This window comes from Pogoniulus pusillus, chromosome 41 (genome assembly GCF_015220805.1).
Source record: "Pogoniulus pusillus isolate bPogPus1 chromosome 41, bPogPus1.pri, whole genome shotgun sequence".
NCBI lineage: Eukaryota > Metazoa > Chordata > Aves > Piciformes > Lybiidae > Pogoniulus > Pogoniulus pusillus.
In genome coordinates, this window is record NC_087304.1 from 4,730,801 (window position 1) to 4,757,864 (window position 27,064).

Here is a 27,064-nt window from a genome sequence, read left to right on the forward strand (position 1 = left end):
AGCAGCGGCCAATGGGCGGGCGCCCGCCGCGCACGGGGCTTTTCCGCGCCAAACTCCAAAGCCCGGGGAGAGCGGGCGGCGGGGCGATTACGGTACCGGCACCAGGCTCCAGCACCGCTACGCCGGTGAGTCCCGCCCCACTCGACCAAACCCTATGGCGCTTCGGGATGGGGAGCGGCCGTTGGCAGCGGGAGGTGGGGGATGGCGGAGGGTGTTTTTCCCCTCCGTGCCCGGTGAAGTTGCGGGGAGCGGTGCCCGACCCGGTGACAGCTGTCGGGGCACGGCGCGCGGGTTCGCTCCTCCTCCCACCGTGGCTCGGAGCGAGTCTCCTCGGTGAGGAGGGAGGGAAGGTGTGAGCGCTCCGTTGCCGGTTGGCGGGACGCGTCGCTTAGGGATTGTAGCAGCGGGACCGACGCCCCAGCCCCCGAAACGGGACGGCGGGAGTCGGAAGGTTGTGACCGGGAGGAGCGGTGACCGGCGACGCTAGGGAGCCAGAGAGGGGCGCGGATCGGTATCGCCCCGCTTAGTTTTCGGGGTCGATGCGGACGGGGCCGATGCGGACGGGGCCGATGGGGCGCCCCGGGAGGGTTCCGGGAGTGGCAGAGAGCGCTGTCATCCCCCCCCGCCCCGTGTTTCTCCACTAACGGAACGAAAGCGATTCGACCTGCCACCCAAGGAGGAGATACCGATTACGGGGCTACGGCCACCCGTGCTATCGGCAGTATGACTTACAGCCCCGCTGTCCCCGTTAACCTGCCCCCCCCCCGCCTCTACCTCGGCGGTTTAGCCCCGGGGCGCCGGTTCGTGGCGGCCCCTTTAAGAGCGCTGGCTTTTGCCCCGCCCACTCCTCGGTAATTTGCATAACCTCGCGAGAGTTGGCCCCGCGGAGGGCGGGGGAAAGGATTTCAATTGTGGCGCGAGACAGCGGCGACGGCCGAGGGGCAGCAGCGCAGCCGAAGCCGTTAGCGCCTGTGGGCGGGGTTAAACCTGCCCCAGCCAATCAGCACCCGAACCGGCCGGACTGTCAACCAATAGCATTTGGAAATCTAGAAAGAGGGCGGGTCTAGCCTGTTGACTGACGGGGCCGGGGGGGAGTTGCGCGGTTCCATTGATACGGTGCCCGACGGGGCGGACTCGGTGGGTTCCGCCGTTTAAACGCCGTTCGGTTGCCTTCTCCCGGGACGAACAGCACCGGCGCCATGTGGATCCAAGTCCGAACCATGGACGGGAAGGAAACGCACCGCGTGGATTCCCTTTCTAAGCTCACCAAGGTGGAAGTCTTGAGGCTGCGCATACACGAGGTTTTCGGAGTCGAACCGCACCGGCAACGGTTATTCTACCGCGGAAAGCAGGTACCAGCACACCGCGGGGGGAGAGCTTTGACAGCCTCAGACCTTCAGCAACGGGACGGGGAGGGAAGGAGGAGCGGGCAGGGGGGGGCCCGCAGCCGCTCCCACCCCCTTCCCCCGCCCGTTCCTATCCTCACCCCCCCCCCCCCCCCCGCCCCAGGCTCTGTCTCCCGCCGATTGGGGAGCGATCTTTTAATTAATTTTCTTTTAATTGTGGGGACTTAGGATGGTTTGCTGCCATCTAGCGGCTCCCGGCTCCCTCCCGAGCTGTCCGGGCGGCTGGGCTGGGGGGAGAAAAGTCAGCCAGAAAGGAGCTTTACTTTGTTATTTGTTTCTCCTGAAGCTGCAAACTTCTTTGTTTTTCTTCGCCGTTTAAATTTCAGGTAGTTTGGTTTGTTCTCTCTCTTGTGCTGCCTCTCAAAATGCGACTCTGGGGCTTACTTCGAGGCTTTGAGCCTTGCTTCTGAAAACCCTCAAGATTCCTTCTTCTTTTTTCTTTTGGAAATTGGGATGCCGGGTCCTGAATTTTAACTTTTTAAACCCCTTCCCCGCAAAAAAAATCTCCTTAAGCACAGCTTCGATGGCTCTGTGGTGTGGGATGGTCACAGCAGTGTGTTTACCATCTCAGGGATTTCTTTCCACGGGTGTTAATGATGTATCTAAATCACAAACTGACCTTAACTGTGTTTTTCCACACCCTGAGGAACACCCCAGGGCTAAACCTTCACGCTGAAGAACCTCCTGAGCTGGTAGTGGGTTGGGAAATGAATTTCAGGAGGAGTGAGGTGCTTGAGGTTGCAAGCTGGGTGGAGTTAGACAACTTCCAGTTGCTTTTTCCCCCACCCTCCCTTCCCTTTTCCCTCCATTTTGGGATGCTTGGAGCTAGTTATGTGTTATCCATAGCAAGCATGGCTGTAGGAGAGGGAGATAGACCTTGAATAGCTTTACTCTAAGAGACTTGGATACCAACAGTGGTCAAAAGGAGGCTTGGAGGAGCAGCCAGCATCTCCTGTTTGTGTCATCTCGTTTCTGTGCTGTGGAGGTGTGGCTGTTGCCCATTTGTGGTCAGATAAAGTGAGGAGGGAAGGTTTGGTCCAGGGTACAGCTGTCTGTCAGCCCTCTCCTTGGAGGTGACTGCAGATCACCACATTTTAGCAGCACTGGTTAACTTTTGCCTTGTGCCTTGCAAAGCTTTTCAGTTCCTCTTTGTGTGGTCCCAGGAGCTTCCCGTTCAGGCATGGATTACAGACTTACAAGATGTAAGGGTTGGAAGGGATCCAAAGAGATCATCGAGTCTAACCCCACTGCAGGATCATCCAATCTAGCTGGGGTCACACAGGAACACGTCCAGACAGGCCTGGAAAGGCTCCAGAGAAGGAGACTCCACAACCTCTCTCTGAGAAGCCTGTTCCAGTGCTCTGTGAGACAGAAACATTCACCTGGGGTAATCTAACCTCTCTCTCCTCATTCCTTCCCCTGCTGCTCTCCTTTGTGCTCTGCTTGCTTTTCGTTCTCGCATCATCAGAAACGTTCCCATTCTCCCCAGTTTCAATGTGAAAAGGCTGTTAGAGAACTGCTAATTAACCTCCTGCCTCCTTTGTCGGAGGGGCAGCTCCAGGTGCTGCTGCTTCCCCCCAGCCTCTCCTTTCAACTCCTGCGCTTCGGTGCCCCCCCTCGGTGCTCTCTGCTCCCGTTTCTGCCTGCACCTGTTGCCGCTGCTGGCGCTGGCTGATAACGACTTGCGATACTCTCTCTTTGTTGGGAACCAACCCCGCTCCTGCTTTGCTCTTCTCCAGCTCTGTGACCAGCAAAAATAACCGCGCAGCTCTCTTCCTGTACGCTCAGATTTCCAGGGATTGTTCCATGGCCATTTTCATGCCATAAATCAGAATCGACTCCTCGTAGCCATTCCTCTGAAGTGCAAATTTCTCTGGGCGCTTTTTTCCCCCCCCACCCCCCCCCCTCTGTTTCCCCCTGATAGAGAACAAAGCTCTGGGGACTTGCTTTTTGCTGGTGGTTTGGGCTGGAAAGGGGACGATCATTTCCTGTATCATTTCTTAGTCAGACCTTAAATATGTGGTGAAGCTTCTCTCAACTGCCCTCTGGTCTCCAGCATTGCGTTTTTAACTCTTCCGTTGTGCTCCTTGGAGTTCTGCCGCTTGGTGCGATGGTTTTAACCTTCCGCAGGGGGAGGAGGATCTCAATTTGACTACTACTCTCAAAAGAAGATCTTAAAATGAGGGAGGCAATGAAATTAGGACGTGCCCAGAAGTGTCTTGGGTAGTTTCAAGTTGAATTGGAGCTTTTACTGATCTTACTTGCCGTGGAAACATTGTTTGCCCTGGCAGAAGTGATTAACTCTTTAGCACCTACTTAACGCTGTGATGCTCCGGAACGTGCTCGGCTGCCCTCTGGAAACCAATGGGGCTTAATGGTGATGGCACCGAATGGGTCTGAGTTAAGGCAGAAGGAACTTTGCAGGCTGTAGGTGAGGTGGAATTGTCTTTAAATCCTGAGGAGGAGGAGGAGGGTGGAGGATCTGCAGTTAGTTCCTTTAAATCCTCCTTCCCAGAATTAAGTTTCCGAGGGGCGCCCTGCCTGCCAGCCCCCTTTTATCGCCCCCTCGAGGGGCGCCCTGCCTGCCAGCCCCCTTTTATCCCCCCCTCGAGGGGCGCCCTGCCTGCCAGCCCCCTTTTATCGCCCCTTCGAGGGGCGCCCTGCCTGCCAGCCCCCTTTTATCCCCCCTTCGAGGGGCGCCCTGCCTGCCAGCCCCCTTTTATCCCCCCTTCGAGGGGCGCCCTGCCTGCCAGCCCCCTTTTATCCCCCCTTCGAGGGGCGCCCTGCCTGCCAGCCCCCTTTTATCGCCCCCTCGAGGGGCGCCCTGCCTGCCAGCCCCCTTTTATCGCCCCCTCGAGGGGCGCCCTGCCTGCCAGCCCCCTTTTATCGCCCCCTCGAGGGGCGCCCTGCCTGCCAGCCCCCTTTTATCGCCCCCTCGAGGGGCGCCCTGCCTGCCAGCCCCCTTTTATCGCCCCCTCGAGGGGCGCCCTGCCTGCCAGCCCCCTTTTATCGCCCCCTCGAGGGGCGCCCTGCCTGCCAGCCCCCTTTTATCGCCCCCTCGAGGGGCGCCCTGCCTGCCAGCCCCCTTTTATCGCCCCCTCGAGGGGCGCCCTGCCTGCCAGCCCCCTTTTATCGCCCCCTCGAGGGGCGCCCTGCCTGCCAGCCCCCTTTTATCGCCCCCTCGAGGGGCGCCCTGCCTGCCAGCCCCCTTTTATCGCCCCCTCGAGGGGCGCCCTGCCTGCCAGCCCCCTTTTATCGCCCCCTCGAGGGGCGCCCTGCCTGCCAGCCCCCTTTTATCGCCCCCTCGAGGGGCGCCCTGCCTGCCAGCCCCCTTTTATCGCCCCCTCGAGGGGCGCCCTGCCTGCCAGCCCCCTTTTATCGCCCCCTCGAGGGGCGCCCTGCCTGCCAGCCCCCTTTTATCGCCCCCTCGAGGGGCGCCCTGCCTGCCAGCCCCCTTTTATCGCCCCCTCGAGGGGCGCCCTGCCTGCCAGCCCCCTTTTATCGCCCCCTCGAGGGGCGCCCTGCCTGCCAGCCCCCTTTTATCGCCCCCTCGAGGGGCGCCCTGCCTGCCAGCCCCCTTTTATCGCCCCCTCGAGGGGCGCCCTGCCTGCCAGCCCCCTTTTATCGCCCCCTCGAGGGGCGCCCTGCCTGCCAGCCCCCTTTTATCGCCCCCTCGAGGGGCGCCCTGCCTGCCAGCCCCCTTTTATCGCCCCCTCGAGGGGCGCCCTGCCTGCCAGCCCCCTTTTATCGCCCCCTCGAGGGGCGCCCTGCCTGCCAGCCCCCTTTTATCGCCCCCTCGAGGGGCGCCCTGCCTGCCAGCCCCCTTTTATCGCCCCCTCGAGGGGCGCCCTGCCTGCCAGCCCCCTTTTATCGCCCCCTCGAGGGGCGCCCTGCCTGCCAGCCCCCTTTTATCGCCCCCTCGAGGGGCGCCCTGCCTGCCAGCCCCCTTTTATCGCCCCCTCGAGGGGCGCCCTGCCTGCCAGCCCCCTTTTATCGCCCCCTCGAGGGGCGCCCTGCCTGCCAGCCCCCTTTTATCGCCCCCTCGAGGGGCGCCCTGCCTGCCAGCCCCCTTTTATCGCCCCCTCGAGGGGCGCCCTGCCTGCCAGCCCCCTTTTATCGCCCCCTCGAGGGGCGCCCTGCCTGCCAGCCCCCTTTTATCGCCCCCTCGAGGGGCGCCCTGCCTGCCAGCCCCCTTTTATCGCCCCCTCGAGGGGCGCCCTGCCTGCCAGCCCCCTTTTATCGCCCCCTCGAGGGGCGCCCTGCCTGCCAGCCCCCTTTTATCGCCCCCTCGAGGGGCGCCCTGCCTGCCAGCCCCCTTTTATCGCCCCCTCGAGGGGCGCCCTGCCTGCCAGCCCCCTTTTATCGCCCCCTCGAGGGGCGCCCTGCCTGCCAGCCCCCTTTTATCGCCCCCTCGAGGGGCGCCCTGCCTGCCAGCCCCCTTTTATCGCCCCCTCGAGGGGCGCCCTGCCTGCCAGCCCCCTTTTATCGCCCCCTCGAGGGGCGCCCTGCCTGCCAGCCCCCTTTTATCGCCCCCTCGAGGGGCGCCCTGCCTGCCAGCCCCCTTTTATCGCCCCCTCGAGGGGCGCCCTGCCTGCCAGCCCCCTTTTATCGCCCCCTCGAGGGGCGCCCTGCCTGCCAGCCCCCTTTCATTGCCCCCTCGAGGGGCGCCCTGCCTGCCAGCCCCCTTTTATCGCCCCCTCGAGGGGCGCCCTGCCTGCCAGCCCCATCCCCTCCAACGCTGTGGCTCAATCTGAGCGGTGAGTTCATGGCAGAGTGGCAGATTTGGCTCTTCCTGCTGGTGGGGAGGGGGAGAATAAAACCAACAAACATTTAAGCAGTAAGGAAAGGAATCTCTAAGTCAATGGATGCTGAGGAACAGCAAAACTGATGCATTTGTGAATGGTTTTGAGGCAGCCTGGATGTGTGCTGGGGCAGAGGGGCAGTGGGGGGCAGCCTGGCTGTGTGCTGGGGCAGAGGGGCAGTGGGGGGCAGCCTGGCTGTGTCCTGGGGAGGAGAGGCAGTGGGGGGCAGCCTGGCTGTGTGCTGGGGAGGAGAGGCAGTGGGGGGCAGCCTGGCTGTGTCCTGGGGAGGAGAGGCAGTGGGGGGCAGCCTGGCTGTGTCCTGGGGAGGAGAGGCAGTGGGGGGCAGCCTGGCTGTGTCCTGGGGAGGAGAGGCAGTGGGGGGCAGCCTGGCTGTGTGCTGGGGAGGAGAGGCAGTGGGGGGCAGCCTGGCTGTGTGCTGGGGAGGAGAGGCAGTGGGGGGCAGCCTGGCTGTGTGCTGGGGAGGAGAGGCAGTGGGGGGCAGCCTGGCTGTGTGCTGGGGAGGAGAGGCAGTGGGGGGCAGCCTGGCTGTGTGCTGGGGAGGAGAAGCAGTGGGGGGCAGCCTGGCTGTGTCCTGGGGAGGAGAGGCAGTGGGGGGCAGCCTGGCTGTGTCCTGGGGAGGAGAGGCAGTGGGGGGCAGCCTGGCTGTGTCCTGGGGAGGAGAGGCAGTGGGGGGCAGCCTGGCTGTGTCCTGGGGAGGAGAGGCAGTGGGGGGCAGCCTGGCTGTGTCCTGGGGAGGAGAGGCAGTGGGGGGCAGCCTGGCTGTGTGCTGGGGAGGAGAAGCAGTGGGGGGCAGCCTGGCTGTGTGCTGGGGAGGAGAAGCAGTGGGGGGCAGCCTGGCTGTGTGCTGGGGAGGAGAAGCAGCCGCATCGTGCTGGGTGGCTGCGAGCTGGCAAAGCTCAGGCCATTGCAGTAACCGACGTGGGGCCGGGGGGGGGTTTGCTGCTTCCCTGCTTATAGATGGAGGATGGACACTCCCTGTTCGACTACAACGTCGGCCTCAACGACATCGTGCAGCTCCTGGTCAGACAAAGCCCAGCAGCGCTCCCTAGCAAGGAGAAGGACTCGGAGCTGTCGGACACAGACTCCGGGTGCGGCTCGGGGCAGAGCGAGTCGGACAAAAGCTCCCACAACGGAGAGGCTGCGCTGGAGCTGGAGGGGCCCAGCACTGCCACACAGCCCCACTGGACCCCCCCCAGCTTTGGCCTCTACAAGGCGAGTCACCAAACGCCCTGAAAACTGCCCTTTGGTGGGGGGAGGGGGAGAGGAGGAGGAGGAGGAGGTTTGCTTCTCTGTGCTTGGGAACTGCTGAAATTGGTGTCCCAATTGCCTGGGAGTTTGTTTCTCTGTTCCATAAAGCCTCTGCCTCCAAAGCAAACGAACTGTGAGCAGCCCACGGAGCAAGGAAATGCACCATGGAGGTCAAAACAGTTCCTGTGCTGCTTTGAAGTTATTTCACTCAGTTAATGTCTTGTAAAAGATGATAATGCCAAGGGGCTGCTTGGTTGGAAGTTACTTCCCCTTCGTAGTTTTAGCTTTTCTGTTGGAGCTGAAGCTTTCTTCAGTGACCAAAAGGAGAATCTGAAGCAGCTGTTCAGCATTGGTTCATTTTTTGGGGGGGTCTGGGTTTGTGGATCTGGGGGTGCCTTAGGCAGTTTGTCAGTTCTGAGCCTGTTCTAGACTAGGTAGTGAGGGTTTGTGGAGCCTGAGGAAGCTGTTTGGACACACAGGGGGTGTAGGATGGATTTTTAGCCTTAGAGGTTCAACCTGAGAGTCACTAAGGTTAGAGAAGATCCCTAAGATCGAGTCCAACCTTCTGCCCAACAGCTCCATGACAGTGAGACCATGTCCCAGAGTGCCACATCTGTTGCTTTGAACACCTCCAGGGATGGTGACTGCAGCACCTCCCTGGGCAGCCTGTTCCAGTGCCTGACCACTCTTGCAGGAAAGAGATTCTTCCTAATCATGGAATGGTTTGGGTTGGGAGGGACCTCCAAAGGTCATCAGCCCAACTCTGCTGTGGTCACCAGGAACATCCTCCACTAGATCAGGTTGCTCAAAGCCTTACCTTGAATATCTCCAGGGATGGGGCTTAAACCATCTCCCTGAGCAACCTCTTGCAGTGTTCCAGCACCTTCCTGGTGCAGAACTTGTTCCTGACATCCATTCTAAATCTCTTCACATCTCAAACCACTGCTCCTTACTCTATCACTACAGGCCCAGTATCCAACCTAATCCTAATCAGAGAATCAGTCAGGGTTGGAAGGGACCACAAGGATCAGGCAGTGCCAACCTCCCCCTGCCATGCCCAGGGACACCCTACCCTAGAGCAGGCTGCACACAACCTCAGCCAGCCTGGCCTCAAACACCTCCAGCCATGGGGCCTCAACCACCTCCCTGGGCAACCCCTGCCAGGCTCTCACCACTCTCCTGCTCAACAACTTCCTCCTCACCTCCAGCCTCACTCTCCCCACCTCCAGCTGTGCTCCATTCCCCCCACTCCTGCCACTCCCTCACAGCCTCAAAAGTCCCTCCCCAGCTTTTTTGTAGCCCCCTTCAGATGCTGGCAGGCCACAAGAAGGTCTCCTGGGAGCCTCCTAATATCCAACCTAAACCTCTCAGGGCACAACTTCAGGCTGTTTCCTCTTGCCCTGTCATTAGCTCCTTGGGAGAGGAGACCTGCAGCAGCTAGGGATGTTGGGATGAGGAAAGGAGAAGGAAATGTTAATTTTGCAGATGATCTGTTCAGATATCTTCATACCAGTGAAGGTCTGGAGATGCTTAAGTGTTCAGATCAACTTGGAAGTGAATACTGACCTGAAAATGCATCCTGCTGAGCTGTTTGCTTTGCTTTGTGCAGATCAATGACTTGGTGGACGCTCGAGATATGAACATGGGGGCATGGTATGAGGCCCAGGTTGTGAATGTGACCAGGAAAAAGCCTACCAATGTGTCTGCTGCCAGCGTGGACCCTGCCCAGGCAGCAGCTGTTCCTGAGGAGGATGTGATCTATCATGTGAAATACGAAGGGTGAGTTTGGTACCTTCCCATCCAAGTGCTGGTGATAGCAAATGGGAGCTGGTGGAGATCCACAAGGTAAAGCAACAACTGGGCTGGCACAGGAGTTCTGCTGCTGAGCCCTCTTAAATGTGAGCTTCATTTAGAGGTGGGATTCTGGCAGGAATGAATGTTTTAAGCTATATGGAATGTTGTCATTCCAAGTTCTAAGGGGATGCAGTAAGAGCAGAGTGGTAGAGTGCCAGATTCTGGCTGTGTCTGTGCAGGAGGAGGTTTTATCCTTGATCATAAATCATAAAGGAAAGGACCTTAAAGATCTTTTCATCTGCTGGAGAGCAGCCCTGTGGAGAGGGACCTGGGGGGCCTGGTGGCTAACAAGTTACCCATGGCACAGCAATGTGCCCTTGTGGCCAAGAAGGCCAATGGGATCCTAGGGTGTACTGGGCAGAGTGTGTCCAGCAGATCCAGCAAGGTTCTCCTGCCCCTCTACTCTGCCCTGGTGAGACCTCATCTTGAGTACTGTGTTCAGTTCTGGGCTCCCCAGTTGAAGAGGGACAGGGATCTGCTGGAGGGAGTCCAAGGGAGGGCTCTGAGGATGATGAGGGGACTGCAGCACTGCCTGGTGAGGAGAGGCTGAGGGCCCTGGGGCTGCTTAGGCTGGAGAAGAGAAGACTGAGAGGGGATTGAATCAATGCTTATCAACAGCTGAGGGCTGGGGGTCAGGAAGGGGGGACAGGCTCTGCTCACTGCTCCCTGGCACAGGACAAGCAGCAATGGATGGAAGCTGCAGCACAGGAGGTTCCAGCTCAGCACAAGGGCAACTTCTTGCCTGGAAGGGTCCCAGAGCCCTGGCACAGGCTGCCCAGAGAGGTTGTGGAGTGTCCTTGTGTGGAGCCTTTCCAGGCCTGCCTGGATGTGTTCCTGTGTGATCTGTGTTAGATAGGATGGTGCTGCTCTGGCAGGGGGGTTGGACTGGATGATCTCCTTGAGTCCCTTCCAATCTCTAACATCCTCTGAGCCTGTGATCCAGTTCCAACCCCTCTCCCATGGCCAGGGACACCTCCTGCTTGACCAAATTTCTTCAGACCTCATCCAGCCTGGTCTTAAACACTTCAGGGATGAGGCATCCACAACTTCTCTGAGCAACCTGTTGCAGTGTCTTGCCAGCCCCCCAGTAAAGAACTTCATCCCATTGTGCAACCTACATCTGCCCTGCTCTAGTATCAAACCATTGCCTCTTAGCCTAGCACCACATGCCCTTAGAAACAATCCCTCACCATCTCTGTTGTAGCCCCTTCAGGTGCTGGAAGGCTTCTTTAAGGCCTCCCCTGAACCTTCTCCAGGCTGAACATCCCCAGCTCCCTCAGCCTGTCCTTACAGGGGAGGTGCTGCAGCCCTCTGGTCATCTCCTGGGCACTCTCCAACAAAGCCATTTGAAGCAGACTGCACAATTTTTTCCCTGGCTGTACAGATTGTGGACAACACAAACCAAAGCTCTCCTTGCAAGGCAGGAATCCCTTATTAGTGCATTGGAGCACTGCTGCTGCTGGTGTCCTGCCTCATCAGCCTGACTGGATGAAACCTGTCCCTTGTCAGAAGGATGTGGCTGAATTTAACTCTTTCTTTCTGCCCCTTTCTGCCTCCTCCTCCTCCTTCAAGTTACCCAGAGAGTGGAGCTGTGCAGCTGAGCTCCAACGACGTCCGGGCTCGGGCAAGGACTGTTTTGAAGTGGCACCAGCTGGAAGTGGGACAAGTGGTGATGGTCAACTACAACCCTGATGAGCCCAAGGAGAGAGGCTTCTGGTACGATGCAGAGATCCTGCACAAGAGGGAGACCAGAACGAGCAGGGAGCTAAATGCCAGGATCCTTCTGGGGTAAGGTTGCTGATGGGGAATAAATAAATAAATGGGATTCCTCATACAATCAGCCAGGTTGGCAGAGAGCTCCAAGCTCAGGCAGCCCAACCTAGCACCCAGCCCTGGCCAAGCACCAGACCATGGCACTCAGTGCCCCAGCCAGGCTTGGCTTCAACACCTCCAGCCACTCCACCACCTCCCTGGGCAGCCCATTCCAGTGCCAATCACTCTCTCTGCCAACAACTTCCTCTTAACATCCACCCTCAACCTGCCCTGGCACAGCTGGAGACTGTGTCCCCTTCTTCTGTCTCTGGCTGCCTGGCAGCAGAGCCCAACCCCACCTGGCTACAGCCTCCCTGCAGGTAGTTGTAGACAGCAATGCGCTCTGCCCTGAGCCTCCTCTGCTGCAGGCTGCACCCCCCCAGCTCCCTCAGCCTCTCCTCACAGGGCTGTGCTCCAGGCCCCTCAGCAGCTTTGTCACCCTTAGCTCTGCTTAAGCCTGCTCCCTAAGGAGCTCAGAGATCATCTACTCTAACCTCCCTGCCACAGGCCTCATCCAGCCTGACCTTGAACAACTCCTGGGGAGGAGGCATCCAGAGCCTTCCTGGGCAGCCTATTCCAGAGTCTCACCACCCTCACACTGAATAACTTCTTCCTCAGCTCCAGTCTAACCCTGCTCTGCCTCAGCTTCAAACCATTCCCCCTTGGCCTGTCTCTAGACACCCTTAGAAAAGTTGCCCTGGAGCCTTCCTGCAGGATTTCTTCAGGTATTAGAAATCAGCTCTAAGGTCCTGGGTTGTCCCTCAGACAAGAGGAGGATTGCAGCACTTGCCTGAGACTGATTTGGTGGGGTTGATGCTGCCATGGCCCTGCCCCAGACTCTGCAGTGCTGCAGCAGGTCTCTTGTGACCGGGGGACGACATCAGCCCAGTCTGTTACCAGGGTGCATGTGGGATGCTTTCAGAGCCTCGTGGTTGTGACACTTATCCCCTTCTCCTCCTAGGGCTGCTGGGGATTCCCTGAACGACTGCACCATTACCTTAGTGGATGAGATCTATAAAATTGAAGAGCCAGGCAGTGCCAGCTCCATCAGCACCGGAGCACCCAGGCGTGAGTGTTGTGTGCTGCTTGCATGGCTCACTCTTCCCTTCTGACATTCACAGAATGGTTTGGGATGGAAAGGACCTTCAAGATCATCCACTTGCAGGGATACCTCCCACTAGAACAGGTTGCTCAAGGCCTCATCCAACCTGGTCCTGAACACCTCCAGGGAGGTTGTGGAGCACAGAAGCACTGAATGTGATCAAAGATCACATTCAGTGCTTCTGTGCTCCACAACCTCCCTGGAGAACCTGTGCCAGTGTCTCCCTACCCTCAACCTGTGCCAGTGTCTCGCCACCCTCACTGCAAACAACTTCCCAACATCCACTTTCAGTCTTCCCTCTGCCACTTTAAACCCAGGCAGAGAGCATCCACAACCTCCCTGGGCAACCTGTGCCAGTGTCTCCTCACCCTTGCTGGAAGACTTTTCCCATCTCCAGTCTAACATTTCCTTGTGAGCACATCTTGAGGCCATGAGGAAGGATAATGGTTCTGTGTTATCCTCCTCTTGGTCTGCTTTGTTCCCAAATGCAGTTGGATCAGTTTCTTGCAGTCTAACTCACTGCTTTTCCCTGTCAGCTCTCTAAAGCAGCAAGGCTTTACCCAGGGAGTACAACAGGAGATTCCCCAACCTTGTCTCTGTGAGGGCTGTGTTCTACTTCCAGGACATTTGTAGTTTCCAATCCTTTGACCATTTCTAGTGAATCTTGACACTTCCTGGAGTCTGCTGGAGCTGGAGCTTGTGGTTTCTTTCTGCTGCTAGGGAAATGTGGACCTGTGTGTAAAGCTTGTAAGGACAACCCCAACAAGACCTGCAGAGTCTGTGCCTGCTACATCTGCGGAGGTAAAGAGGACCCAGACAAACAGCTGATGTGTGATGAGTGTGATATGGCTTTCCACATCTACTGCCTCAACCCTCCCCTTAGCAGCATACCAGATGATGAGGACTGGTAAGTCCCAAACTGGGGGCTGTGGACCTCAGTTGCCATCGAATTGGGAGTGGGAGACCAGATTTAGGGTTTTGAGCTGCCCTTGGGTGCCAGGATTGTGATTGCAGGAGGTGCAAGGATATTTGTGGGCTTCCACAGCTGCTCTTGAGCGTGGGTTTAGTGAGAGGATATTATAAACCAGTGGCTTTCCAGCTGCTTTTCCTGGTCTGGGGGGGTCTGTGTCTGCTCAGACAGAGAGAGGGAGCTGTGAGACACCAAATGGGAGGCTGAAGTGGTGTAACAGCTTTCGTGGGTTGCCTGCAGGTAGGCCACAGACTCTCCCTGCTCTGAGGCTGGAGATCCTGCTTCACAGATGAAGCTCTTCTGTGCTGACAGAGCCAGACTCATACATCAAATATGTATGGTGACAAAGATTCACAGAGTGGGTTGGGTTGGGAGGGACCTTAAAGATCACCCAGTTCCACACCCCCTGGCATTGGCAGGGACACCTCCCACTAGTGAGTGCCATGCATCCAATCCACCTGGAGCTGGTGAGGCACTCTGGTGTCCCTTGGGAGCCTGTTCTTGCACTTCACCCAATGATTTTATGACCCAGCTGCTTCCCTGCCACGTCTGCAGTGCCAGAAGAGGGGGTGCAAGGACACCAGGTAGCACAGGTCCCATTCCAGCCCATGTTGTCTGGTTTCACCCTGGGGGAATGGTAACCTCTACCTGGGTATGCTTTAGAGGAACTTGCTCTTGAAGGCTTTGCTGCTGGTTAATTGTCCTTGCCTGGTGACTTTAGGTATTGCCCTGAGTGTCGAAATGATGCAAGTGAGGTGGTTTCAGCAGGAGAGAGGTTAAAAGAAAGTAAAAAGAAACAGAAGATGGCATCTGCTAACTCATCCTCACGGAGAGACTGGGGCAAGGTCAGTTCCCAAGCTGTTTTCTTTCTCAGCAGTGTGTGTTAGAGCCTGGCTAAAACCTTTTGGCTGATGGGTTTTGCTTGTTGTTTTGGTTACAGGGCATGGCCTGTGTTGGGCGCACAAAGGAGTGCACCATTGTCCCCTCCAACCACTATGGACCCATTCCTGGCATTCCAGTTGGCACCATGTGGAAGTTCAGAGTTCAGGTATGAAACTGAAAAATAAATAGGAATGATCCAGGTCTTGAAGTGAAAGCTGAAACAGTTAATCCTGGAGTGGTGCTGGTCTGTAGGGCTGGAAGTGCAGAAGGGGAAAGAATTCTGCTTTGTCCAGACCAAGTGTTCCAGAACTAATGCTGCATTGTCCAGGCACTGCAAGTGCTTTGCTCTGCAGAGGTTTGTTGAGAACTCAAACACCCCAACCCAAATGTTTGTTTCCAGTAGCTTGTCCTGGAGATCTGTGGTTTCTCCCACTGGGTCTCTCCCCAGTAATCCAGGTACATTAAACAGCTTTTTCTCCCTCAGGCTGGGGAGAAAGCAGCACTGACTTGGCCAGATCTTATTTTCAGGCATTAGGTGAAGGTTGCTACTGGAAGACTTTCAGAAGCCAACTCCCTTGTGCAAACATTTCACACCTGGGCTAGTCTGAAACTTCTGGAGCTTTTCAGCAGCAGCCTCAGGGAGAGGGAACTGGAGTTCTACATCTGCATCACAAGCACAGGATTGCTTTGCTTGGCAAAGCCCTTTCACATCATCCAGTCCAACTGTTCTCTAACTCTGTCAAGGCTGGGGCTAAAGCATGGCCTTCAGCACCACATCTCTGCCTCTTTACAACACCTCCAGGGGTGGGGATTCAGCCACCTCCATGGGCAGCCTGTGCCAGTGCCTGAGAACCCTTTCAGTGAAGAAGTTTCTTCCAATGTCCAACCTAAACCTCCCCTGGAGCAACTTGAGGCTGTTTCCTCTTGTCCTGTTGCTTGTTCTTTGGAAGAAGAGACCAACCCCAGCTGGTTCCAACCTTCTCTCAGGGATTTAAGAGTCAGGAGGTGTACCCTCAGCCTCCTTTTCTCCAGACTAAATACCCCCAGCTCCCTTAGATGCTGCTCCCCAACCCTGTTCTCCAGCTTCCCAGCTGCCTTACCTTTCTCTGCTCCTGCTCCAGACAAGCTGTGTTCAATTCACTCAATATTCAACAGCTCATTTTTTTTTAAGGGCATTTTCCTTTGTCTTTGCTCTGCCCAGAACATTTTGGAGAGGTTGGTGGTGAGAACACTTTGACCTGGTGATAGATGCCAGCTTACAATCTGCATGAGTGCTGTCAGTTGCCTTAGCCCCAGGACTGGCTGATGTGTGCCTGGTGTCTGGAGCCTGTTGACAGCAGTTGCCCTACCAACCTTTTTATTTGCCCCCCCTCTAGGTGAGTGAAGCTGGAGTCCACAGGCCCCACGTGGCAGGAATCCATGGCAGGAGTTATGATGGTGCCTACTCCTTAGTTCTGGCAGGGGGCTATGAAGATGACATAGTAAGTGAACCTTGGGTATTTATTATGTCTGAGAACCAAACTACCTTCATGTTGCAGCAAAGCCTTAGCCTTTATTACATCCACTTGATGGTGCTTCATGAAGCTTTAGCTGTTCAGAAGAACTCAAGGAGAGCTGTAGTCAGCTAATGTGTGCCAGCATCACCTAACTGAAGTTTAATGTCTGCATGTCAGAGTCCTTAGACTGCCCACAGAGGTTGTAGAGTTCTTCTCTGGAGAGATTCCAAACCCATCTGGACATTGCCCATGGCAGGGAGGTTGGAGTAGATGACCTCTAAGGTCCCTTCTAACCTATTCATTCTGTGATTGTGCTCCTGGGTGAGCTGCTGTGGGTGCCCTGCTTTAGCAGTGGGATTGGGGTAGAAGACCTCTAAATTCCCCTCCAACCTGAGCTGTTCCATTGTGCTCCTGGGTGAGCTGCTGTGGGTGCCCTGCTTTAGCAGTGGGATTGGGGTAGAAGACCTCTAAATTCCCCTCCAACCTGAGCTGTTCCATTGTGCTCCTGGGTGAGCTGCTGTGGGTGCCCTGCTTTAGCAGTGGGATTGGGGTAGAAGACCTCTAAATTCCCCTCCAACCTGAGCTGTTCCATTGTGCTCCTGGGTGAGCTGCTGTGGGTGCCCTGCTTTAGCAGAGGGATTGGGGTAGAAGACCTCTAAATTCCCCTCCAACCTGAGCTGTTCCATTGTGCTCCTGGGCGAGCTGCTGTGGGTGCCCTGCTTTAGCAGTGGGATTGGGGTAGAAGACCTCTAAATTCCCCTCCAACCTGAGCTGTTCCATTGTGCTCCTGGGTGAGCTGCTGTGGGTGCCCTGCTTTAGCAGAGGGATTGGGGTAGAAGACCTCTAAATTCCCCTCCAACCTGAGCTGTTCCATTGTGCTCCTGGGTGAGCTGCTGTGGGTGCCCTGCTTTAGCAGTGGGATTGGACTGGATGATCTCCAGAGGTCTCTTCCAACCCTTCCATGCTGGAGTTCAGGGATTCAGTGTCCTAGGATCTCCATTGCATCCACAGCTTGAAGTCTGCTGTAGCTGCTGCCAGGCCTGCCTGTGTCATTGTGTTCAGAACTAGGGGCAGGAGCCCTGCTTCTGGATGCCCTTTGCTGGGTGTGGGACACAGCCACGTGGTCACCCTGGCACTTCCCTGGGCAGTGTGAGAGGGGACCACAGACTGAGGCTGGAGGAAGAATATTCCCTCACCTGAGAAAACCCTGTTGCAGCTACTTGATGAAAAGGCTCTTCTGCTCTTCCTGAGTGCTTTGGGGGAGTGTCCAACCCATCCCTGTACGTTTCAGGATCATGGGAATTACTTCACCTACACAGGGAGCGGAGGCCGTGACCTGTCTGGAAACAAACGCACAGCAGAACAGTCCTGTGACCAAAAACTCACCAACATGAACAGGTCAGCAACCTTCACACACCCCTCCCATCCTTGGCAGCTGGTGGCTGACAGCCTGGGAAGTGGATTTGTCCTGGTTGTGCCCGAAGAAAGCAGCTGCATGGGAAAAACTGCTGCAGTTAGGCTTTGAGGCTGAGTTAGGCACTGAGTAGGCTCAGTGCCTCTGCCTGTGCCTGCAGGATCAGCTGCACGGTGGAAAAGGGTCTTGGGGTGCAGTGTAAATGAAACAGGGTTGTAAAAGGTATTAGCCACAAGGGCTGGAGCAGCTCTGCTAAGAGGATAGCCTGAGGGAGATGGAGGTGCTCAGCTATGAAAAGACTTGAGGGGGACCTTAGAGCTGCCTTCAAATAGCTGAAGGGATCCTGCTGGAAGGCTGCAGAGGGACTGTTCCTGAGGGTGTCTAGAGACAGGCCAAGCTGAGGCAGGGCAGGGTGAGACTGGAGCTGAGGAAGAAGTTCTTCACTAGGAGGATGGTGAGATTCTAGAACAGGTTGCCCAGGGAGGTTGTGGATGCCTCCTACCTTGGGGCTGAGGCCAGGCTGGATGAAGCCTTGGGCAACCAAGTCTAGTTGAGAGATGTCCTTGCCCATGGTGAGAAGGTTGGAGTAGATCTCTGAGCTCCTTTCCAACCTAGGCCATTCTGTGATGTTTCTTTGATTTTTACATTGATTAAAAGTTGAGGAACAGAGCAGTGAATTAGTGTAGAGTGTGTCCAGGAAAGGGCCAGGAGGATGCTGAGAGGCTGCAGCAGCTCTGCTGTGAGCACACACTGAAAGAGTTGGGGCTGTGCAGGCTGGAGCAGAGGAGGCTCCCAGGGGACCTTCTTGTGGCCTTCCAGCATGTGAAGGGGTCTCCAAAAAAGCTGGGGAGGGACTTTTGAGGCTGTGAGGGAGTGGCAGGAGTGGGGGGAATGGAGCAGAGCTGGAGGTGGGGAGGAAGTTGTTGAGCAGGAGAGTGGTGAGAGCCTGGCAGGGGTTGCCCAGGGAGGTGGTTGAGGCCCCATGGCTGGAGGTGTTTGAGGCCAGGCTGGCTGAGGCTGTGTGCAGCCTGCTCTAGGGTAAGGTGTCCCTGGGCATGGCAGGGGTTGGCACTGCCTGATCCTTGTGGTCTCTTCCAACCCTGACTGCTTCTATGATTCCTCCATGCTCTCTCCTGGAGACCTTTGCAGCTGCTGGTCACCTTGGGGGACCAGGTCATCTGCTGTGCTGAACTGTTAGTCCTGCAAATTAGTGTGGGTGTGAGCAGAGGAGGTGGTTCCAGCAATCAAATATGGATAATCAAATGATTAATTGGCCCATGTGAAATGTGGTCCCCAGCCAGGAGGCTGCAGTGCAGTGTCCCAGAGTTCTTGGTGTTGTACTTGGAAGTGTTTGAGACCCATAAGAGCCTGACCTGCATCCTTATTCCTTAAAACACATTCAGGAGGGACTACTCCTGTATCTCCAGAGGCAGATTTGGTAGCCAGAGAGGTTATTTTTGGTTGCCAGGGTCGTTTTTTTGGCAGCCACTGCTGTGCTTCAGCAGGATGCCAGTGCACTGCAGTGTTGTGCTCAGCTGTCCCAACAGTGCTGCTGTGAGTAAAACACTCTGAGTTAAATGTATTGCTGCTTAGTAGTTGGTTTGCTGTGCAGGATTGGCTCTGCTTTATCCCCACCCCTGGCCCTGAGGGGTTCTGAGCTGCCTGGGCTTTGTCTTGCAGAGCTCTGGCTCTGAACTGCAGCGCCCCCATCAACGACAAGAGCGGCGCTGAAGCCAAGGACTGGCGGGCAGGGAAGCCTGTGCGGGTGGTGAGGAACGTCAAAGGGGGCAAACACAGCAAGTATGCTCCCGTGGAAGGCAACAGATACGATGGGATATACAAGGTGAGAAGGTTTGGCATTCTCCTCCTCACTCGGGCAAAGACAGCTTGGTTCTGGCCGAGGGGTTTATGGTGTGTGATGGGCTCGGGTCTGGCTTTGCAGGTGGTGAAGTACTGGCCCGAGACAGGCAAGTCAGGGTTCTTAGTGTGGCGTTACTTGCTGAGGAGGGATGATGAGGAGCCTGCCCCCTGGACTAAAGAAGGCAAGGACAGGATGAAGAAGCTTGGCCTGACAATGCAGGTATGCTTTGGAACATCACTCTGCTTCCCCTGCCCAAGGAAGCTTTCTTCTTGCTGAGGATGACCCTTGCATAAGAAGACATCCATCCCCCTTGTGTCCCTCTGGGCCTAAGACTTGCTCTCAGTCTTGGGGGTTGTTCTCTCTTCACAATGAGCCAAGCTCACAGAATTCCCTGAGCCTGGATAAGTGCTTTACAAGCAGCAATCTATGGCCAAGAGAACCCCTGGGGTAGTCCTCCACAGGTCCTTTCTCCAACCTTCAGCGGTCTGGAGGTCTGAAGTGGCAGTTGGATGATCTTTGCTTTGTGTTCTCCTGTAGTATCCTGAGGGTTATTTGGAAGCTGTTGCAAACAAAGATAAGGAAAAAGAAGATGATGAAGATGATGAGTTTGATACCCCAGGGAAAGGAAAGAGGAAAAGGAAATCAGCAGGTTTGTGGAGTAGGCAAGTGGATATGGAAAGCCTTGGAGGCTTTTGTGCCTTTCACTCACTTTACTCTCTTCTGGTTGCTTTTTATTTGCATCTTGAAGTGGCTCCTTGTGTCCCCTTGCAGGTGGAGAGGAAAAACTCAGTAACTCTCCTGCCAGCACTCCAAAGAAAACAAAAGTTGAGCCATACAAACTGACATCCCAGCAGAAATCTCTGATCAAAAGTGATGAAGCCAATGAAAAACTGTGGAATGAAGTTCTAGAAGCTCTCAAAGATGGACCGGTACAGCCTGCTCGCTTCTCCCACTAGCAAAGGGACAACTAACTCCTGTCCTGTCTCCAGACACAGACCTCTGGGCTGCCTGAAGCCAACAGCCCCAGACCTGTAGAGGGTTTTATTCAGTGGAGACATCCATGACACACTTTTAAAGCAGTGTGTTTGAGGGCAAGGGGATGAGTTACCAGGACTTAGCAGGGGTTTTCCTATGTGACTATTTGATGTTAAGCTCTGTAGCAAAAGCCTCCTGGCTGAAGTGATCTCTTGCACTGAATGGAGGCTGGAGTTTGGTTTGGGGCTGTGGGTTTTTTTTCCAGTGAGTTGATTCAGATGTTCTCTCTCTCTCCAGAAATTCCTAAACAAGGTGGAAGAGTCCTTCTTGTGCATCTGCTGCCAGGAGGTGGTGTTCCGGCCGGTCACGACTGTCTGCCAGCACAACGTCTGCAAGGTGGGTGAGGGGCAGCCCTCTGCTGGGCTCTGCCAAGCCTTCAGCTGACTGCAGGGAGGAGAGGGCTGCTGTGTGTGTAGGATTTGGGGTTTCTTGCCAGAGCTTGGTCTTCTAGAGGGTCCTAGTTTGGGCCACCAGCTTACCTGGGACTGGAGGACAGAACAAACTACCACAGAGCATGAGGCAGGTGCTGATCTTGCAGGGCAATCCCAAGCACAAATCCAGGCTGGGCAGAGAAGAGATAAAGAGGAGTCCTCAACCAGCACCCCCATGTCCTTCTCCTCAGGAGACCAAGATGAGCCAGCACCAAGCACTCCCAGCCCAGAGCCAGCTGTGTCCTGTGCTGATCCCCAGCAGTGTGGGCAGCAGGGGCAGAGAGGGGATTCTGCTCCTCTGCTGTGCTCTGCTCTGACACCCCTGCAGTGCTGGAGTCCTCAGCACAGCACAGACAGGGACCTGTTGGACTGGGGCCAGAGGAGGTCTCAGCAGAGCTGGAAGCCCTCTGCTGTGAGGCCAGGCTGAGAGAGTTGGGCTTGTTCAGTCTGGAGAAGAGAAGGCTCCATAGAGACCTTAGAGCAGCCTGCTTGGGTTTGTAGAAGGCTACAGGAGAGCTGGAGAGGGATTTTTGATAGAGGTAATGACTTCAAACTGAAGAAGCTGAGGCAGGTGAAGGTGGTGAGGCACTGGAGTGGGCTGCCCAGGTGTGGGGTAGCCTTACCCTGGCACAAAGTGATTTGGGAGCTTTGGGACCAAAGCCACTTCCCATCAGCAGGTGTTTGTGTTCCCTGAAGCTCCCTGCAGCTGGCCTGGCAGAGAGCTGCAGCAAGGAGCCTTCTGAAGCTAAAGGCAGCCCTGTTTTGGCTGAAGCTGGTGAAGCAAGGCTAAAATAACAGAAACACCCAACTTGAAAGCAGGTTCTGAGGGCCAGGAGCCTGAACAAAGACTTCTTCCTAATGAACTGCTGGTTTAATATGAAGTTGGCACCCTTCAGTCTGCTCATGAGCAAAGCTGAGCACATGCTAAACAGATTCAGCTGTTACTCAGTGCTCCTCCCAGGTGATGCTGAACCTCACCTAGAGGGCAGGGCCAGCCTGGGATAGGGCACTGCAGGGGCACCACAGCAGTGGGTGTGTGAGGCACTCACACCACGATCAAAGGCTGTGCTTTTCCTTCCCCCTCACCATGCAGAATCACTGTGCTTGGAGAGGACCTTCAAGATGATTAAGTCCAACCACTTCCTCACTCTGCCAGGGCCACTGCTACACCAAGTCCTTGGTCACCACGTCTGGGTGGCTTATGAATGCATCCAGGGGTGGGGTTTCAACTGCTTCACTGGGCAGCCTGGGCCCTGTGGGTATAGAGAACCCTGTGGGTATAGAAGTTTTTTCTTCATGTCCAACCTAAACCTCCCCTGGTATAAATTGAGGCCATTTCCTCTTGTCCTATCACTGGGGAGAAGAGACCAGTCCCCAGCTGGCTCCAGCCTCCTTGCACTAGTGCTGAGCCCCAGGGATCAGTGTTGAGCTCAGTCCTGTTCAATATCTTTATTGATTATCTGGACCAGGGATTTGAGTCCAGCAGCAGTGAGTTTGCAGATGACACCAAGCTAGGAGCAGCTGTGGAGCTGTTGGAGGGTAGGAGAGCCCTGCAGAGGGACCTGGCCAGGCTGGATGGGTGGGCACAGTCCAGTGCCAGGAGTTTTAACAAGTCCAAGTACCACAGGCTAGGGCCAGAGTGGCTGAGAGCAGCCAGAGAGGGAGCTGGGGGTGCTGGTAGAGAGGAGCTGCAGAGGAGGCAGCAGTGCCCAGGTGGGCAGCAGAGCCAATGGCATCCTGGGCTGGCTGAGGAGCAGTGTGGGCAGCAGGACAAGGGAGGTTCTTCTGCCTCTGTGCTCAGCACTGCTCAGGACACCCCTGGAGTGCTGTGTCCAGTTCTGGGCTCCTGAATTGCAGAGAGCTGTTGAGGTGCTGGAAGGTGCCCAGAGAGGGGCAGCAAGGCTGGGGAGGGGCCTGGAGCAGAGCCCTGTGAGGAGAGGCTGAGGGAGCTGGGGGGGTGAAGCCTGCAGCAGAGGAGGCTGAGGGAGCTCACTCTCAGCCCTTACCCAGTAGCTGGAGTGCTCTGGGCTACGAAAGGAATCTCTTTCTCTGCAGGGAGGTTGTAGAGTAACTCAGAGTGCACTTCTCAGTGCTGCCTTCAGTTCTGGGCTCCCCAGTTGAAGAGGGTCAGGGATCTGCTGGAGAGAGTCCATCAGAGGGCTGTGAGGATGATGAGTGGACTGTGGCACTGCCTGGTGAGGAGAGGCTGAGGGCCCTGGGGCTGCTTAGGCTGCAGAAGAGAAGACTGAGAGGGAATTTAATAAAGGTTTATCAATCTCTGAGGGCTGGGGGTGACGAGTGGGGGACAGGCTCTGCTCACTGCTCCCTGGGACAGGACAAGCAGCAGTGGATGGAAGCTGCAGCACAGGAGGTTGCAGCTCAGCACAAGGGCAACTTCTTGTCTGGAAGGGTCCCAGAGCACTGACACAGACTGCCCAGAGAGGTTGTGGAGTCTCCTTGTGTGGAGCCTTTCAGTGCCTGTCTGGATGTGTTCCTGCATGACCTAAGCTATCTTGAATGGTCCTGCTGTGGCAGGGAGGTTGGACTCGATGTCCAAGTCCAGGTTGGATGAGACCTTGAGTGACCTGTTCTAGCAGGAGGTGTCCCTGCCTATGGCAGAGGGTTGGAACTGGCTGAGCTTTGAGATCCCTTCCAACCTAAAGCATTCCATGATCTGCGACCAACCTGCTCTAGTGGGAGGTGTCCCTGCCTATGGCAAGGGGTTGGAACTGGCTGATCCTTGAGTTCCCTTCTGTGCTTCTTTGAGTCCCTTCCAACCCCTGACATCCTGAGCCTGTGGTGATGTCTTTTAACCAGCTGCTTTTTGGTCCTTCCCCAGGACTGTTTGGACAGGTCCTTCAAAGCAGAGGTGTACAGCTGCCCTGCCTGCCGCTACGACCTGGGCAAGAGCTACAGCATGCAGGTGAACGAGGGCCTGCAGAGCATCCTGACTCAGCTCTTCCCCGGCTACGGCAGCGGGCGGTGATTCGTAAAGCACTTCTCCTCCTCTTCCTCCCCTCCAAACCTTTTCCTTTTAGTGGCTTTTCAATGGGCTTAATTTAAAAACTAAAACCCCAGTAGGTTGTGGTCTTCTCCCAGCTCCTCTAAACAAAAGAGAGAAAGAAAGGTTAAAGTCTTCCTTGTTTTTAAACTTTAAGAGGTGTCCTTTTGTTGTTTTGTTGTTGGCTTTTGGGTTTTTTTTTGCCTGCCCCTGGGGTTTGGTTTTGTCCTCAGTGTTGAACTTTGCATCTTTGTGGCTCCCCCTCCTCCCCTGCCCCAACCTCTTTCATTTATCAGCACAAAATTACTGTCTTTAAAGGACTTAAAGTGCTTCCGGAAAGGCTGCTGAAGATCAGGAATGTTCTCAGAGTGTTCCTTCTGCCCCCTCCTCTTTATCTTTGGATTCCAGAAATGGCTTGGTTGCTAGAACAATCTTCCTGAGGCTTGGGGAGCCAGCCAGCCCCCAGGCAGCCCTGTGGCAGCAGCAGGGAGGCAGCCAGCCCCCGGGCAGCCCTGTGGCAGCAGCAGGGAGGCAGCCAGCCCCCGGGCAGCCCTGTGGCAGCAGCAGGGAGGCAGCCAGCCCCCGGGCAGCCCTGTGGCAGCAGGCAGCCAGCCCCCGGGCAGCCCTGTGGCAGCAGGCAGGGAGGCAGGCAGCCCCCGGGCAGCCCTGTTGCAGCAGGCAGGGAGGCAGGCAGCCCCCGGGCAGCCATGTGGCAGCAGCAGGCAGGCAGCCCCCGGGCAGCCCTGTGGCATCAGGAGGGAGGCAGCCCCCGGGCAGCCCTGTGGCAGCAGCAGGCAGGCAGCCCCCGGGTAGCCCTGTTGCATCAGGAGGGAGGCAGCCCCCGGGCAGCCCTGTGGCAGCAGCAGGCAGGGAGGCAGCCCCCAGGCAGCCCTGTGGCAGCATTTTGATGCTCAATTTGTACCAGATTGATTCCTGCCTTATCACCCTTTGTGGTTTTTTTTTAACCCTGAGCTGAGCATTTGCTGGTTGGGTTGGGGTTGGTTTTTTTTTTTTATTAAAGAGCTGATTTTTATGGACCTAAATTTAATCCCAAATCTACTTTCTGCTTAAATTTTCTGTTTTTAAACCTCTCAAACCCCCCTCCCAAAGCTGCTTGCGTTTGGCCCAAGCAGTCAGAGCAATACGAAGTACTACCTCAGTTGGACTTCTTTCTTCTTAGGGAGCTCTTTGGTCAGCCAGGTGTTGTCTCCAGAAATGCCCTTGTGGGACATACCCTAAAGCCATTCTTTTTCAAGTGCCTTTTGTCCTCTGCTGAAAGACTTTGGGCTCTGACTCCCCCTCCAGATGTAGGTTTTTATAAGCACTGTTTAAAACTCACCAGCCAGACTCGATCCTTTTTGGGTTAACCAGGACACTGTAGCTGTGTGTGTGTGTGATTAGGATGGGTTTGAGAACCCTCAGGTCTCTTAACCTTAGGTGAATTATGGTTAAATGAATTTTTTTTATCCCCTTCCACTTTTTGTTGTTTTTTTATGTGCTTTGTTTGGGTTTGTTTGGTTTTTTTTCCCCTCCCCCACCTGGAAATCAAAGAGTAAATCCCCAGAACAATTCCTAGTTCAGGTTTGGGGAACTATCACCAGACCAGGTTGTCACTTAGCATTGCCAGAGTTTGCAGTTGAATACCTCAACAAGAGCAAGGCTGTTTCTCATCACACCTTTAAACTGCAGACAGACTGGGACAGATGTGCCTACTTTTGCTGGTTTTAACTCTGACCCTTTGGGAAATGATCATGTTAATATGGTAGGGAAAGAAAAGAAAGAAAGAAAAAAGGTTTTCTAGGGCTGTTTTTATGCTGAATTTGTCAAGGGTTGGGTTGGTTTTTTTTTTTTTGTACAATGTGCAAGTTGAAGTTCTCAAAATAAATATCTTTTCAGATGAAAATGGTTGGGTTTGTTTTAACTCTGTCTGCAGCAGCTCTCCAAACCTGCAAGAGTCTGCAGGTGATCCTGCTTTTGGCAGGGGAGGTGGACTTGATGATCTATGAGGTCTCTTCCAACCTTGGTGATGCTGTGATACTGAGACTTCTGCCAGGCAAGCAGCAACAGAACAAGGGGACAGAGCCTGAAGCCGTGGCAGGGCAGGCTGAGGCTGGATGTTAGGAGGAAGTTGTTGGCAGAGAGAGTGATTGGCACTGGAATGGGCTGCCCAGGGAGGTGGTGGAGTGGCCGTGGCTGGAGGTGTTGAAGCCAAGCCTGGCTGGGGCATTTAGTGCCATAGTCTGGTGCTTGGACAGGGCTGGGTGCTAGGTTGTGCTGGAGGAGCTTGCAGCTCTTCCAACCTGCTTGATTCTATGACTCAGTCTCTGGGGGTCCCTTTTGGCACTGGCTCCCCAGGGGGTCTCTTTCAGGTCCGTTCGGAATGGGCTGCCCAGGGAGGTGGTGGAGTGCACCTGATAGTTCTGCATCCTGGCAGGTTTCCATCGTCCTGTAACTGGCAGCCAGTCGGAGAGGAGTAGCTGTTGTGTGGATCCCAGCGCTGGAGGCTGGGAGGGGAAGCGTCAAGGTACAAGGAACTCCCCAGGACTTGTGGCATCTCTGCATCCTCTGCAGGAGAAAGGAGAAACTGCGGCTGTGGGTCAGGAGCTGCCACTCAGCTGTCCAAACCCAGGCTGCTGTAAGAGCACAGCACTGCTCTGCTTTCTGTGGGGGGAGTGGGAAAGAGGTGGAGGCAAATCCCAGCGCTTGTAAAGGCTGAGCTGGTGGGGAGAGGTGGACTCGGGGCACTGTCAGGACCTGCTGCTTGACTCTTGTCATACTGGGGTCTGAAAGGAACCTAAACCTACCCCCACCAGGTTACAGCTGCACCCCTGGTACAATCTGTTAGGGTCTGTGTCACTCAAGTGCTGTGGTTCCTTAGGTCTGCCTGGGTCTGCTCAAAGCTTCAGGATGCAGCTGTCAAGGAAGAGGGGCTGGGGATGGTCTCCCAGCTCTGCCCTGGGCTATGAGGTTGAGAAAAGCCCAAGTTTGCAAAGTGCAGCCTCCCTGGGCCGGGGTAGGGGTGAGGTTGGCTTGCTCTAAACTGAGCAGCAGAGCCTGGAGCAGCTGTGAGCAGCAAAGGCTGAGAGCCTGGGGAAGGGCAGCCCCAGAGGGGAGCTGAGCAATGCTCAGCAGGAGCTAAAGGAGCTGTGCGGGGCAAGAGGCTGTGGCCAGACTCTGCTCAGTGCTGTCCAAGGACAGAACAAGCGACAAGGGGCACAAAGTGGAAGCCAGGAGGTTCCATCTGAACAGCAGGAGAAGCTTCAGCAGTGGGAGGGTGCTGGAGGCCTGGAGCAGGCTGCTCGGGGAGCTTGGGGCGTCTCTTGCTGTAGCCATTGTGATCCTGGGTGCCCCTGCACGGCGGGGGGGGGTGGACTGGCTGAGCTGTGAAAGTCTTTCACCTTGTGCAGACCTTTCTGCCTTGTGTCAGCTGCGTTATCTCGGGGGCTGGGTGGCACCAGCAGCTCCGCCGCCCGCAGCCGCGGGCAAAGTGCTGCTCGGGCCTGTGTGGGCCTGGCCCTGGCTCAACCCTTTCAAGCTGCTTAAGAGCAGCGCCGTGGGCTGGGCAGCGCTCGGCGGACAGGTACCGGTTGCCCTTGCCCGGCCCGGGCGGGTCTCAGCCCAGCGCGGCCGCCCCGGGGGGCGCCGGCCTCGGGGGCGGGGCTCAGGCCTGGGGGGCGGGGCCAGCCCCGCCCCGCCCATTGGCGCAGGGCGGCCGCAGCCCCCCCCCCC

General features: G+C 56.2%; 1 protein-coding gene and 1 long non-coding RNA gene across 2 annotated transcripts; both read left to right on the top strand.

Annotated features, from left to right (window-relative positions):
* The first annotated feature begins 29 nt into the window (after nucleotides 1–29).
* UHRF1 (ubiquitin like with PHD and ring finger domains 1) lies at nucleotides 30–23,491 on the top strand. Its single transcript, XM_064175085.1, has 17 exons — nucleotides 30–125; nucleotides 1,190–1,352; nucleotides 7,187–7,441; nucleotides 9,087–9,256; nucleotides 10,904–11,119; nucleotides 12,105–12,211; nucleotides 12,966–13,152; nucleotides 13,937–14,060; nucleotides 14,156–14,263; nucleotides 15,474–15,578; nucleotides 16,885–16,991; nucleotides 18,688–18,850; nucleotides 18,950–19,087; nucleotides 19,406–19,517; nucleotides 19,640–19,797; nucleotides 20,141–20,239; nucleotides 23,174–23,491. The coding sequence occupies exons 2-17, from the start codon at nucleotides 1,200–1,202 to the stop codon at nucleotides 23,318–23,320; spliced, it is 2,349 nt and encodes a 782-aa protein (XP_064031155.1). The 5' UTR covers nucleotides 30–125; nucleotides 1,190–1,199; the 3' UTR covers nucleotides 23,321–23,491.
* A 568-nt stretch (nucleotides 23,492–24,059) lies between these two features.
* LOC135192081 (uncharacterized) lies at nucleotides 24,060–25,238 on the top strand. The gene is made up of 2 exons (XR_010308905.1): nucleotides 24,060–24,133; nucleotides 24,166–25,238. It is a non-coding gene; the product is annotated as an uncharacterized LOC135192081 (long non-coding RNA).
* The last annotated feature ends 1,826 nt before the right edge of the window (nucleotides 25,239–27,064 follow it).